This window comes from Galeopterus variegatus, unplaced genomic scaffold (assembly GCF_000696425.1).
Source record: "Galeopterus variegatus unplaced genomic scaffold, G_variegatus-3.0.2 Scaffold178, whole genome shotgun sequence".
NCBI lineage: Eukaryota > Metazoa > Chordata > Mammalia > Dermoptera > Cynocephalidae > Galeopterus > Galeopterus variegatus.
The window spans coordinates 366,453-380,392 of NW_007726289.1; the positions used below are offsets into that span (position 1 = coordinate 366,453).

The 13,940-nt window shown below is 35.7% G+C and overlaps 1 protein-coding gene across 3 annotated transcripts in view; it reads left to right on the forward strand.

The window, feature by feature from the left end:
* LOC103582238 (CD302 antigen) overlaps window positions 1–13,940 on the forward strand; it is a 120,765-nt gene that overhangs the window by 93,786 nt on the left and 13,039 nt on the right. For all 3 annotated transcript variants that reach the window (XM_008563892.1, XM_008563897.1, XM_008563909.1), the window contains one exon: window positions 10,587–10,697. In XM_008563892.1, coding sequence (XP_008562114.1) covers window positions 10,587–10,697 — 111 coding nt within the window. The remainder of the gene's footprint in view (window positions 1–10,586; window positions 10,698–13,940) is intronic.

The following is a 13,940-nucleotide window of genomic DNA, read 5'->3' on the forward strand; positions in this document are numbered from 1 at the left end:
CACATAGGAGATACTCAGTATATTTTTCTTGGGTCAGCGATTTGGTTATGTTTATTGTGTCAGTGATTGCATATGGGTGACATGGAATGACTGAATATAAGCATGTTGAGAGTAAGTCCTCATTCTGTAGTCATCATGTGGATCAAAATCTACATTTCTAATTTTGAACTGCCATGGCCTTCAAGGCTTAGATAAGGTACCCCTGCCTTCCTCCCTGGTAGCATCTCTTACCATCCTTCCTGCCATTTACTGTTTATCCACACTGACCTTGTGGATGCTCCAACACCTGCTGGTCCTTCCCTGCAGACCACCTGTCCTTGGTCCCCCCAGACTTGCATGGCTGCCCTCACCCCCACTATTCAGATCTATGTTCATGTCACCTCCTGCAGCCTTCCCTGAACACCCCACATTCTCTGTCACATCTCCATGCTTTAACTTCTTCAAAGCACTTCTGAATACGTCTTGATATTCATCTCTTCTTTTTTGTCGCTCCTTTTACTAGAAGGAAGCTCCATAAAAGCAGGAATTTTTACTGTCTTATGGATTTTTGTTTTGTATCTGTACCTTATTATAATTTATAATAACAGGATGAAAAAAATTAGATGAGTGATTTAAGAAGCAGAGGGATAACTGGATTGCAATCTCTTTCAAATTATACTACATCTGCCATGAACTCATCTCATAATTGAATTCAAAGCATTAAATCCTCTTAATCTATTGATGCTACTTTTTCTGACCCTTGTCACAGTTATGTTTCAGGGGAAATTACCACAGTTTAAATATTAGAGTATTTTTATAAATTTTGAAACATTAATATTTATTTTTCTTCCAATGAAAAAGTGAAATTACAATTAAGTATTTCAGGACTCCTTTCATTGTTGAGAAGCTTTTAATAATTTGCTTATGTGCTGAAAACTAGTTTTGCAACTGGATTATCTTCCACAATTTTTTATTGTACGTATCGAGCACTTAATTCCTTTTGTGGGTTATTTTAAATTTACAGGGCAGATCTTGAATTTATAAGAACATGGACCAGCAATGCCCAATGAGAAAAATTTACACTGACACACCCCTTCTATGAATAAATACCATGACAGCTCTTTTAGGAAGGAAACGAGGGGAGAAGATGGAGGTGGACATCTTAGAAACTAGATTGGGAAGGGTGATGTGAAGAGGGGGTGGAGTGTCAGGTTAGCTCAATTTCCTTCAGACTCAGGGAGATCTTGCAGCCCAGAGTACAGCTGCAGGACCTTTGGATTAATCAGGGACTTGGAACGGCCTCTCTGTCCTCCATACATAATAAATATAAGAAACAACCCTTCTTCCTCTGACTGCCGTAGTTGCCCTTGTGGAAGGTAAGCAACTGCAACTCATATCTTACTGGGAGAAGAGCAAAGGTCATATTATTTACAAGGAAAAATAAAAATAAAAATCTTCGCATTTCCTTTGTTAACATTTTACAAAAGTATGTCCCAACAATCACTTCCTCTTATGCTGTGCCTGGTGTTTTAAAAAAAAAAAGAGAGAAGAACTTACAAGGGAACAGAAAGTTCTATTAGATTTGACTGGTTATGTAAAATATTTCTGTGGCTATGATATTTTATTGTTTTAGCACACAGTGATTTCAGGCAGAGGATCTACATGGAAACTTTTGAAGTTATGTCAAATACAGCTTCTGAAATTTTCATGCGGCTCCTACATTTCTGTACATATTAAATAAAGAGAATTATAAAATCTCTAAAAGAGTCATTTAGGTGCATTATTAGTAACAACCTTTCTTTCAGGACTGCTGTGGAGAAATAAGAGTAATAGAAAGGCATTTTGCCAGAGAGCTTTGTAGGCAGGTTTTTAATTATAACCGGATTATAGCAGAGATACTTGGCATTGAAGATGATTTAGTTTATTCAGCTTTCTGCTCATGAGATACATAAACCTCAACAACTTTCCTCAGTTCCCCAACCTCTATTTGAACACTTGTCTTCTCAAAGTAAAAATATATCTCTGGAGTAGTGCTTAAAGCTTGTTTCTGGGGCACATACTCTGACCTATAGCATAGGAAGTGGGGTTCAGTGTTGAATTAACTGGAGTTACTGCTAATGCTGAAATGAGCCTAAGGAGAAGGCAGTTGCAAGTTTGGGGGAAGTGAGTCAACAGTCTGTTTCCTATTTTTCTGCATAAAGCCTTTTTTTGGTCTTGTCACATATTATTATTTAATCATTCAGCCATGATCTTTGAGCAGCTAGTTATCAATTATCATCATCATCGTACTGACTTCCATCTCAGAGGCCCTGTGTTTGCTATTACCTCTGCCTGGTCTAGATATCGACATGGATTTTTTTTCCTTCAGCTCCTTCAGATCTTTATATGTCACCTTTATAATAAGATCTTTCCTGGACATCTTTCTAAAATTGAAACCCTAACCCACATTGAGGATCCTGCTTTTCTTTTTCCCCCTTACTACTTATCAATATCTGTGGGTGCCAGCCTCTAAGGTGGCCCCCAAAGATTCTCACCTTGCATTCACACTTGTGTAGTCCACTTGCACTGGGCTGACCTATATAACTGTGATGGAATAGGGCTGACCTATATAACTGTGATGGTTAATTTTATATGTCAACTTGACTGGGCTATAGGATGCCCAGACAGCTGATAAAACATTATTTCTGGATGTGTCTGTAATGGTGTCTCTAGAAGAAATTAGCATTTGAATCAGTAGGGCTGAAGAAAGAAGATTACCCCTCATCAGTGTGGGCAACCATCGTCCAATCCATTAAAGGCCCAGATAAAACAAAAAGGCTGAATTCTGTCTCCTGCTTCAGCTGAGACATCCATCTTCTCCTGCCATCAGAGCTCCTGGTTCTCAGGCCTTTGGTCTCTGGGACTTATACCAGTGCTTCCCCATTGCTGGTTCTCAGGCTTTCATGTTCGGACTGAATTATACCACTGGCTTTCCTGATTCTCCAGCTTGCAGAGGACAGGTCATGGGACTTAGCCTCTATAACCATGACTTCTCAGCCTCTACAAAGTTGTGAGCCAATTTCTATAATAAATCAACCCCCACCCCCCATATACATATATCCTATTGATGCTGTTTCTCTGGAGGACCCTAATACAATAACCAATAGGATATTATGGAAATAACAGAGTGTGACAATCAAGACTGGATTATATAAAGCATTGCACTTCCATCTTGCTCTCATTTAAATCACTCACTCTGGTGAAGCTACCTACTGTGTTGTAAGGACTCTCAATCACCCCTGAAGAGAAGTCCACCTGGTGAGGAATGTAGGCCTCCTGTCAACAGTCGGCACCAACTCACCATCCATATGAGTAAGTGAGTCATTCTTCTTGAAGCTGATACTCCACCCCAGTTCAGTTTTTAGATGGCTACAGCCCTGACCAACATCTTGACTGCAACTTCTTTAGACACCCTGTATTAGTCTGTTTCTGCTGCTTGTAACAAAATACCTGGAACTGAGTAATTTATAAAGAAAATGAAATTTATTGCCTACAGTTTCAGAGGCTGGCAGTCCAAAGTCCAGGAAACACATCTGGTGAGGGTCTTGGTGGTGGCAACAGTGACAGCAGGGTATCACTTTGCAAAATGGTGGAGCAGAGAAAGGGATAGTTCATCACGCACTCTCCTTTTTAAAGCCCTCAGAATCATGCCCCTGGCCACCATTATTAATCCTTTCACTACGGCATTGTCCTACAATCTGATCACCTCTCCAAAGCCCCACCTTTCAAATACTGTAATAGGATTTCTGACCCTCAATAGTTACAGCGGGGATTAAGGCTCAATGAGGCTGGGCTGGCATCCAATCTATAGCAGACCCCAAGCCAGAATCACCCAGCTAAGCAACTGCTTCTGAATTCCTGACCCAGAGAAACTGTGTGAGGTAATGTTTCTTCTTTTAAGGTGCCAATTTTTTACATAACAATAGATCACTAATACACCATCTATTATTTTACTTAATTTTTTTGCTTTTACATATCTGCCTCAACTAGAATATAAGCTCCAGGAGGACAGGAATTTTTTTCCCTTTTGTTCACTGTGGAATCCCAAGTAGCTAGAATAATATTCTTACAACAACCCCTTCTGCTATGGGCCACGTATCCCCCATGTATTGAAAACTTGATCTCCAGTGTAACAGTGTTAAGAGGGTGGGAAATCCAATTATGGTATTTGAAAGGTGGGGCCTTTGAGAGGTGATTGGATCATAAGGTCTGTGCCCTAGTGAATGGATTAATCCATTTATGAAATGAGTTATTATGAACGTAGTTTTGACGGCTTTATAAAGACATGGGCCGGCCCGGTGGCGCACTGCTACAGTGCGCCGCTTGAGAGCGCAGTGGCGCTCCTGCCGAGGGTTCGGATCCCACATACAGACCGGTTCCCGCTCACTGGCTGAGCGAGGGTCGCGATCCCGTTGCTGGTCCCGGTCCAGTACGGGCGCGACACTGAGGGTTGCGATCCGTTGCCGGACACGAAAAAAGACAAAAAAGGAAAATAAATAAATAAATAAATAAATAAAAAATAAAGACAGCAAGTGAGGTTAGCACCCTTGCTCAGCCCATTCTCGCCATGTGACACCGTGGTCACCACAAGACTGTAGGAAGTCACCACCAAGAAGAAGGCCCTCACCAGATGTACCCCCTGAACCATGGACTTCCCGGCCTCCAAACTGTAAGAAATAAACCTCCTTATTCATTACCCAGTTTCAGGTATTCTGTTATAAGCAACAGAAACAGACTAATATACCCTCATTTAGATACTATTTTCATCCTCATTTTATAAATAAGAAAACTGGGGCACAGTGAGGTGAAATAACATACTCAAGATCATGTAGTCAGAGCCAGACTTTTCTCCACAGCCTAATGTGCTTTACCAGAGTCCTGTACTGCCCCACTTCTATGCATGCTATCCCGTGTTGTATAGTTATTATTGAGAGTACAATTGGATTTAAGACATGGTCTCTGCTGTCAGGTAGTTAACAAGCCATTTGGGAAAACAGCATGTGTATCAGATAACTACAATTTAGAGCAGTATTTGATGAGTGCCATATGAATGTGTACAGACCATCAAAAGGCAACATAGACCCTTTCTCAAGAAGAATGGCTGCCTATCATTATTATGCATAGGTCCTTATGGTTTGTGCAATATTATGTTCAACACCCTAGCCACCACTAATAGAAATAAGAATAATTTCCTATATCAAAAGCTGAATAGGCTAGGCAATAGCCCAAGATAGGACCTGGTATAAGAACTGTATTTGGTTGTTCTAGATAGTATCCTCAGCTTTCTTATTACCTACAATAAATCTCTATCATCTTAGGTGACCCGAGCATGTCCCTAGTCCTTGTAAGCAGAAAAAGTCATACACAGTGTAGTAAAAACTCCTTAGAAGTTCAGAGGAGTCAGAGGTTACATGAAGGTAAAGGTTGGACACTTTGTGGACGATTGACACATGAGCTGCCACTGAAATAAGAATATATTTTATTCAATAGTTTAGAGATGCCATCATTTTAATTTATAACAACTACAAGTGTATAAAGAAGTAATTTGAAAATTTTATGTGACTTAGTGTTGATTATATCCTTGTGTATTGATTAGATATGCTTTATTTCATATAAATAGTATTTCAAAAATTATTCATTTTTGTATATTCTTGGAGTTATTTATTGTCAATAGAAAACACTATTTGTAGCCTTGACTAGAAATAATATGAGAGGATTTCTCAACCCATGTTTCAGGAACTTCCAATGATTTATAAAGGTGTTTCAGGTATCATTGACTGTAGTAATAAAGTCTGTTTACCTTCTAATTTTTTAAAATTTCATAAGGTGAAAAAAAAAAAAAGAGCAACAAAAGGAACCAGAAGAAAATAGAAGAGGAAAAAAGAAAAAGTGTAATCAAAGCTTGCAATTCAGAACATCTGTCCTTACAACATTCAATTTGAGTTTTATTCAGGAAATGACTCTTTTCTTTATCATGTCCTAATACATAACATTCTCTGATGGCAGAGAGGAGGGAGGAAGAAACCTGCCTCTGTGTCCTAGTTCACTCATTCAGTGAATATTTATTGAGTCCTTATTAGGTGCCTGTCACTGTACTTTCTATGGTATTCCCTCTGCCTGGATTTTTTTTCATTTTCTTCTTTCTTTTATGCATGGCATACTCTTATTTATCCTGTGAGAGGTAGCTCCAATACTGCCTACTTTTTGAAATATTCCCTTACTCCACAAAGTTACGAGAGTACTTCAAAAAATTCCTAGAAAGATTTATATTATCTCTTAATTCTATTTTCCCACAAACTTTATGAAGCATCCTCAAATATACTTTTCCTTCTATAGTCTCATAGAATTTTACCTATCATACCTTTGTAATATGTAATACATATCTGTCTGCCTCTCCCATCAGACTGATTGCTTTAGATATAAGACTTATCCTTTTGTCCTTACCCTTTAGCACTAAGCATTATATCTGACACACAAGTGTTGCTCAGCAAATATTTACTGGCTAGATTATGGATAAATGGATGAACAATTGTTGATAACTTGTGCACAGTATGAGCAAGGGAATTCTGCTTCTGGTTATAATGGAGTAGGAGACTAACACTCCCACTAAGAACAAGTAGAAAATCTAAATAAAATTCTCTAAGAATAGTATTTGCAGGCATCAGAGAGTTACATCAGAGAGTTCACTAAGGTGAACCTAGTATTCTGTGTGTTACTTTTCCCCTTAGGAGAGTTGCCAAAAACTTAAACAGCTAAAAGCAGAGAAGAATTTTTGGCAGTCTCGTGGTGTTGAGACAAAAATTTGAGTTTTAACTCACCAAAGAGGAGGGGATCTAGTTAATATCCAGACTTTCAATTGGGATCCAAAGGCATTGGGACTCACAAAGACTATAACACCTCCTTAGGTCAACTCAATCTCTGATTCAATTAAGGTGATCTTTACTATTCTAGTTGCCTATCAGAATCCCTTCTAGAGGAGGATAACATCACTTAGAGGCTGTATAATTTTTCCTGATACAAAACTATTGGGCATAACAAGAAACAGGCCCAAGGGAACATAGGAGTTGGGGCATGGGGGGAGGTGGGGGTGAAGAACAGACTGATAGGTGAACCAGAAATTAGAGTTATCAAAAGTGGACTTTAAAATAACTGTGATAAGTTCAAGAATATAGATATTAAGATTGAGAATTTCACCAGAGACCCAGAAAAAAAAATATTATATATATATATAAATAGAAATTCTATAACTGAAAAATCACTGACATTATAAACTCAATAGATGGGCTTAACAGTATCAACAACTAAAGTTACCCTTACCCTCAGTTAAGCTACAACTGAAGAGTAGATAGTAGACTAGAAAGAACAAGATCATAGTATGGAGAGTCAAAAGTATTAAAAATGTAGAAAAGAGCAAATGGGATATATAGGACATGGTGAAAAGTCTAACATATATGTAATTTGAGTCCCAAAAAGAGAGGAGAGAGAGAATGGAGCAGAAACATCATTTGAGATGATAATGGCCAAGAACTTTTCAAAAGTGACCAATGAAAATAAGCCACAGATTCAAAAAGTATATTGAATTCATAGCAGGATTAAAAAAAAACCCCAAACACAACTAGGCATACCACTGTAAAACTGCAAAAAACCCAAAGACAAAGAAAGTCTCAAAAGCCATCAGATGGGGGGAAATCTCATTACCATCCAAAGAGCAACAACAATTAGACTGACAGCTGACTTCTCAATAGAAATGATGGAAGCCAAAACAACAAAACTACGTCTCAATGAAAGATAAGGTGCCATTCTAGAATTCTATATTTACAAAAATATCCTTCAAATGTGAAGGTAGTATAAAGACATTTATAGAATATGAGAACTGAGGAAATTTCCAGTAGACCTGCACTTAAAGAATCACCCAAGGGATTTTTTCAGGCAAACAAAATTATCCCAGTCAGAAATGCAAGAAGGAATGAAGAGTAACAAGAAGGGTAAATATATGTTTAAATCTAAAGAAACACTGACCATGCAAAACAGTAATAAAACAATAATTGCAAAGGAAGAGAGGTCAATGAAGTTAAAATATTACATGATCCTAGCATTGTGTAGGAAGTGGTAAAAGGACTAATTTATTTTAGGTACTAATAAATCAAGTTTGCATACTGTAATTTTCAGGGTACCCACTAAAGAAAAAAATTAAAGAATATATAACAAGTTAAAAGGAAAAAATGGAATATAAAAATGTTTAATAATCCAAAAAGAAGACAACAAAGTAGAAAAAAGGAACATAAAACAAGTAGGACAAATAGAAAACAAATAGTAGAGGTAAATATAAACTTGTATATTTATGACTTGTACATTCTATATATGCTGTATTTCAATAAAAATTTTACTTTTTAAAAAGTATACCAGTAAAGGTATTAGAATTGGCAGCAAGATCAATTCAGTTATATTTAAGGATGTAACTATTAGCTACTGAAGATAGCTAATACAGTTTAGACAGTGGGGAAATGTTACAGCACCACTGGTTATACTTCTCTCTGTGTAACAGAGACACAAAAAAGGATTACTCAAAGCAACATGAATGCAATGAGAAGCCCAAAGGGGCTGCACCTCAGCAACTCCTCTATTAGAAGGAGAAAACTGGTTACGGCCCTGATTCAAAATTAGCTTGTTTTTTATTGTAAAGACAAGGAAGTTTCACAAGAAAAATCAGTTGGTTCAACCATTTCAAAAAGATGCAAAGCAGTGTGCCAAAAGTTATCTAAGGCTAAGTATAGCTTAAACAATGGAAACTAGTAACATCAGTAAAACTAACAACGTGACATTCCAAAGTACAATTTGTGAAAAGCTAAAGTGCTCAAACTGCGATCATTACCTAAAATATAACGTCTCCTCAAATTATTTAAGCAAAAGTTACATTCTCATGATTAAACTATAATTGTCTCTGAAGTTTCCACCAACAGACAGCTTGCCCTTAGCAAACATTTTTTCACATTTTTCCCTTCAGCAATTAAAACCTCTTAACTGGGTATGACAACCACCTGTTAGCGCTAAAATCATTAAAGTATACAATCCCATACCTAAGCAGTGATTAGAGCTGATTAGATGGGCTGTTGCCATGTTACCTGTGGGCCTTTGCCTCCTGGCTGCAGACTGTTGCCTCATACATGCATTACCTAAAAACCCTATTCTAAAAATCAAATGCGAATCAAGATTTCTAACCCTCTACATGGAAGGGGAAATATTATGGAGGGAGCACACCCCTTTCTTTTAAAGGCAAGACCTCTGGCCAGCTGCCATAAATAAATAAATAAATAGATAGATAGATAAATAGATAGAAAGGCAACACCTGTATGTATGTACATTTCACTTGTGCTCATACCACATTACCATAAGTTACTTGAGGACTGGGAAACAATCTAGCTTGGTGGCCATGTGCTTTGTGTTATATAAGAAGCTGAGGTCAAGTACTGGTAGCAACTAATAATCTCTGCCATATTCTGAACCTCAGTAAAGTCGAGTGTTGAATTAATTTAGATTAATATAGCTGATTGGTAAATTCTGATCTTTGTAGTTAGGCTTGCTTCTACTTGTTTATATTAAAATTGTAATACATACAGACTTAAAAATAAAACATATATATATATATATTACCTATTATATAGGTAAACAAGTAGCAGCACTACTTGTAATGGCCACAAACTAGAAACTACCCAAATATTTATCAACAGAAGAATATTTTACCTATTATACAGGTAAAATCACTAATAAACTGAAGACTGTATAGAAGCTTAATGCTTTGTACTCCTTTATTCACTGAAATTAAGAATAATCCTCTTCTCCTTTCTCCATTTTGGCCAGTGAAATCAAACTCTTACAGACTTACTTTTGCTTATAATGCTAACTAATGAAATTCCAGAGCCTAGGCTTAAAAATACACATCTTCATAATGAACAAAGAGACAAAGATAAAGATGGAGATGCCCCTCTACCCTACAGCAATAGAGGAAGAGAGATGTTTCTGTTTCACAAAACTAGTTCAAAGAATAGGCTGATGAGGTGTTAAATTAAGAACATTCATAAGAACATCAATCTTGTTTTCCTATGGAATATGAAAACTTAACTGAATATTCATAATCTAGCAACTTGTTCTTTTCTCTGTTCTTGGAGGCATAATTTCAACAACAGGATCTTCTAAAACTCTTAAGAATTTTGAAATTATTATATACTGTGAAGAAAACCTTCAAAGAGAAGCCTGTAATTCTGACTGGCTGTCTTCCTTGGTAGTTTCTTACCTTTGTAAAAATGCTATAATTTACATGTCTTGAATTCCTAAACAACCTAAAGACTTGTAACTTTGCTCTTCCAAGTCAGAAGAGAATCACTGGCACATTTCTCTTTTCCCACATGTATAACGGAGAGAAACAAATGATTACACTGGTTGATTTCTCAACAGAGAATTAACAAGGGAAATTGCCTTTTTGTATTTGTGAAAATTTAGTACCCTTATCTTCAAGAATTCATGTAATTCTTATTCTCAAGTTATTTAAAAGTGTTTTTCTTTTTCCACAGACTGTCCTTCATCCACCTGGGTTCAGTTCCAAGACAGTTGTTACATTTTTCTCCAAGAAGCCATCAAAGTACAAAGCATAGAAGATGTCAGAAATCAGTGTACCAACCATGGTAAGCTTATTTTTTTGTTTTTTCACAAATTAGTAAAGTGTTCACTAATTTCTTTTAAAAAATAGTTTTGTCACATCTCACTTCTAACTGGTCTTTTTTAATGTACAACTTTTTTCTGCCACTCACAAGCCAAAGACAGTGGAATTGGGTGTCTATTTAATCCTTGAGTTTGAAGATCGTTGTTGGATAGTACTATCCAAAGCAGTGTGACAGAACATTAGCAACATCAGTTTCTATCTAATGTGGGTACCCTGTGCCAGACACTGTGCTTCGGCATATCATATACTTTACCTAGCTTTAATGATCATAACAAACATATCAAATAGTTTATTATTACCCCCCTTTTATCAATTAAGTTGTTCTTTATTCAAGGTCACAAAGATTATAATTGGCAGAGCCAGGATTCAAACCCAGGTCTGCGGATTTTAGGCTTATAGTTCTTAGTCACTTTGTTATTCTACCCTGAAAGTGCTGTTTCAGGCATGCAGTGTGGGCAGAAGTCAGATTACACAGGACCACGAAAAGTGAGACTGTGGTAAAGAAGAGCACAGTAACAAAAAATGATGAAACTACTACTTGCTAGAGCATACACTCAGTGTTCTCTAGGAAATGTACTTATAATTTCACATTGTGAAATATTTTAAAGAAATAATGTCATTTCTTAAAATGTGTACTTGGAGGTGTGCTTTATATATTTGGCCCAAAGTGCATCTTTTTGTTAAACCTCTAATTGTCACAATACTCATTAGCCCAAACTAAAATTATGATGTGAGCTAGCATCTTTTTCAACTGAAATGTCTAAGCTGGTGACATGAGAATCTTTGATTCTTTAAAGGTGCTTTTATTACGGTACGAGACCTAAAAAATTTTTTTCTTGTTCATGTCATTAAATTTTGTCTTAGGCATATTCACAACTCCAGCATTCAGCAATGCCCTTTACATAAAAAGCACAATTTCTGACAACCCACTAATGTAACATTTTGGAAGGGTATCAAATTCTATTTGGGATATCTTAATTAAAATCATATTCACTTATTATAGAAGGAATAAAAGTAAACAGAAGTTTTTAATCCTAGTAAAGTGCCATATAGTACTTAATACTTTGTTTCCCCTTGAAAAATTCTTACCTGCCAAATGGTGTTGAACATTGGTTCTTTGAAAATAAGACAAAATTTCCAACATGCCTATATGATTTTATTTCAAGGCAATTGAATAAAGTAATAGCAATTTTGCTGGTCAAAAATTATAAGATTTTCCAAATGGAATTTCCCTACAACTGTTTTTTTTAAAAAAAAACAATTTATGTTAGATATACTTAGACATAGGTTTCAATAACATGTTATATTAGAGACCGAGAGCCAACTAAAGACATGTTCTATACTCTTATTAGCTTCTGTGAACCTTAAGATCAAGGTTCATTGTCAAGCTTTATTATTTATCTTGAAGTTAAGCAACTGTTTATAATAGAGACATAGTTAATAGTTGCTGACCAACTTCTTCTACAAGAAGTAGTTATTTTCTTTAGCAATCAAAGCAAAACTAAATTTAAAATAGCCAGCAACTTTATGACCTGATTTTTGATTGCTTGTTTCAAAGTCCATTAACTCTTCTTGTTGAAGCAGGGTAGCCATTTAGAAATTTTAAATTGTTGTGTACAAATATGCTTATAAAATTTGTCTTGTGTCTGAAGAAAACTGTCTTCTTCGTTACAAATTTATAAATTTAGTTCACCTTACTGATTTTTTTTTTTTGGCTGGCCAGTACAGGGATCAAACCCGACTTTGGTGTTATCAGCACCACACTCTAACCAGTCTTACTGTTTGATTTTTTAAAGTTCCTCATGCATTTCAAATAACCCTTCCATTTATTTGATAATCCTATACATTTGCTTCCACCCCAGAAATACCCATTTTATCTATTAATCAGAAATTAGCTAAATTTAATTAGTATTACTGTTACTTATTTTTGGCTAGGGTAGTGTTTTGGTTTAGAACAGTAGTAGGTCAACATGAATTGTGTTTTCTCTGCCATGTATGAAGAAAAAGTATGAGGAATACTAGAATATTTTACATTTGCATAAAATCTTCACAGCCACACAAAGTCATATCTTGAATCTATCATTTGGGTATAGAAAGTAAGTGACTTGTTACTTTTTGGGCTGCAGAGAGCTATATATTTATGAATATTCCCAGTGCTTTGTGCTAACTTAATGTTACTTCTCATTTTTGCTACTATTTTTCATTTATGAAAATAATTGTGAGAAGCTAGAATTTTTATTTGCAACATTTGCCTTTAATTTCTACATTATCTATCACAACAAATAATAAATATTATCAGTCTACCCTTTTTGTGATATATGAGCTTTGTCATTAGCCATAAAGAGAATTAAAGATCCCAATTATATCCTAGCAGGTAGTGTCACTGGTAATGCAATGTAAAAAAATTTGCCTAGGCACATTCGTTCTTTAGAGATTTATGCTGTCATTTGTTAAAGGAAATGAAAGTGTGTCTTATTTCCCTGACATAATTTAAATCTATACAGTATTTAATTAGATTACAATGTTAAAAATCATTAAAATCCCATTGGCTGCTACAAAGTCAAAGAAAAGGACAAAAAACTCATCTTTGGATACTTACGCCTAAACTATAACCTAGTTAAATATTTCCCTTGAGGATTTTTCTAGAGTGGCATTTTGGTCACATTTCACAAATAAGTACTAGGGTAAAACAGATTAAATGTCTGTATGACATTTGAAAGACAGGAGGTGACTGCAGCTGGAGCTAATAGGAAAACCATCATAGAGTTTTTAAAAATGGAGAACTGACTCAGAGAACCTTGCTGAATTCTGACTTTGGACTAATTAAAGTATTTAGTATTTTAAAAGTTAGTCTTATTTTTTCTTTTGTTTAATTTCTTTCTTAATTATGCAATTAATGCATGAAACTTAAAAACTTAAAAAGAAATATGCAAGTATTTTAAAAATAAAACAAGTATCACCCTAAATCATACCACCCTAAGGTAATGATTAACGTTTTAGTATCTATGCTTCTAGATTTTCCCCCCATGTAAATATATTTTAATAAATTTTTTCTAAAATGAAAATGGGATCATACTAGGCAAACTGTTCTGTAATCTGCATTTTTCCTTAAAAATGTCCGTGACAGTAAATATACAATGCGTATTTCCTAACTGTACATTATTCAATTCTAAAGATATGACACAATTGATTTAATTAATCCTTT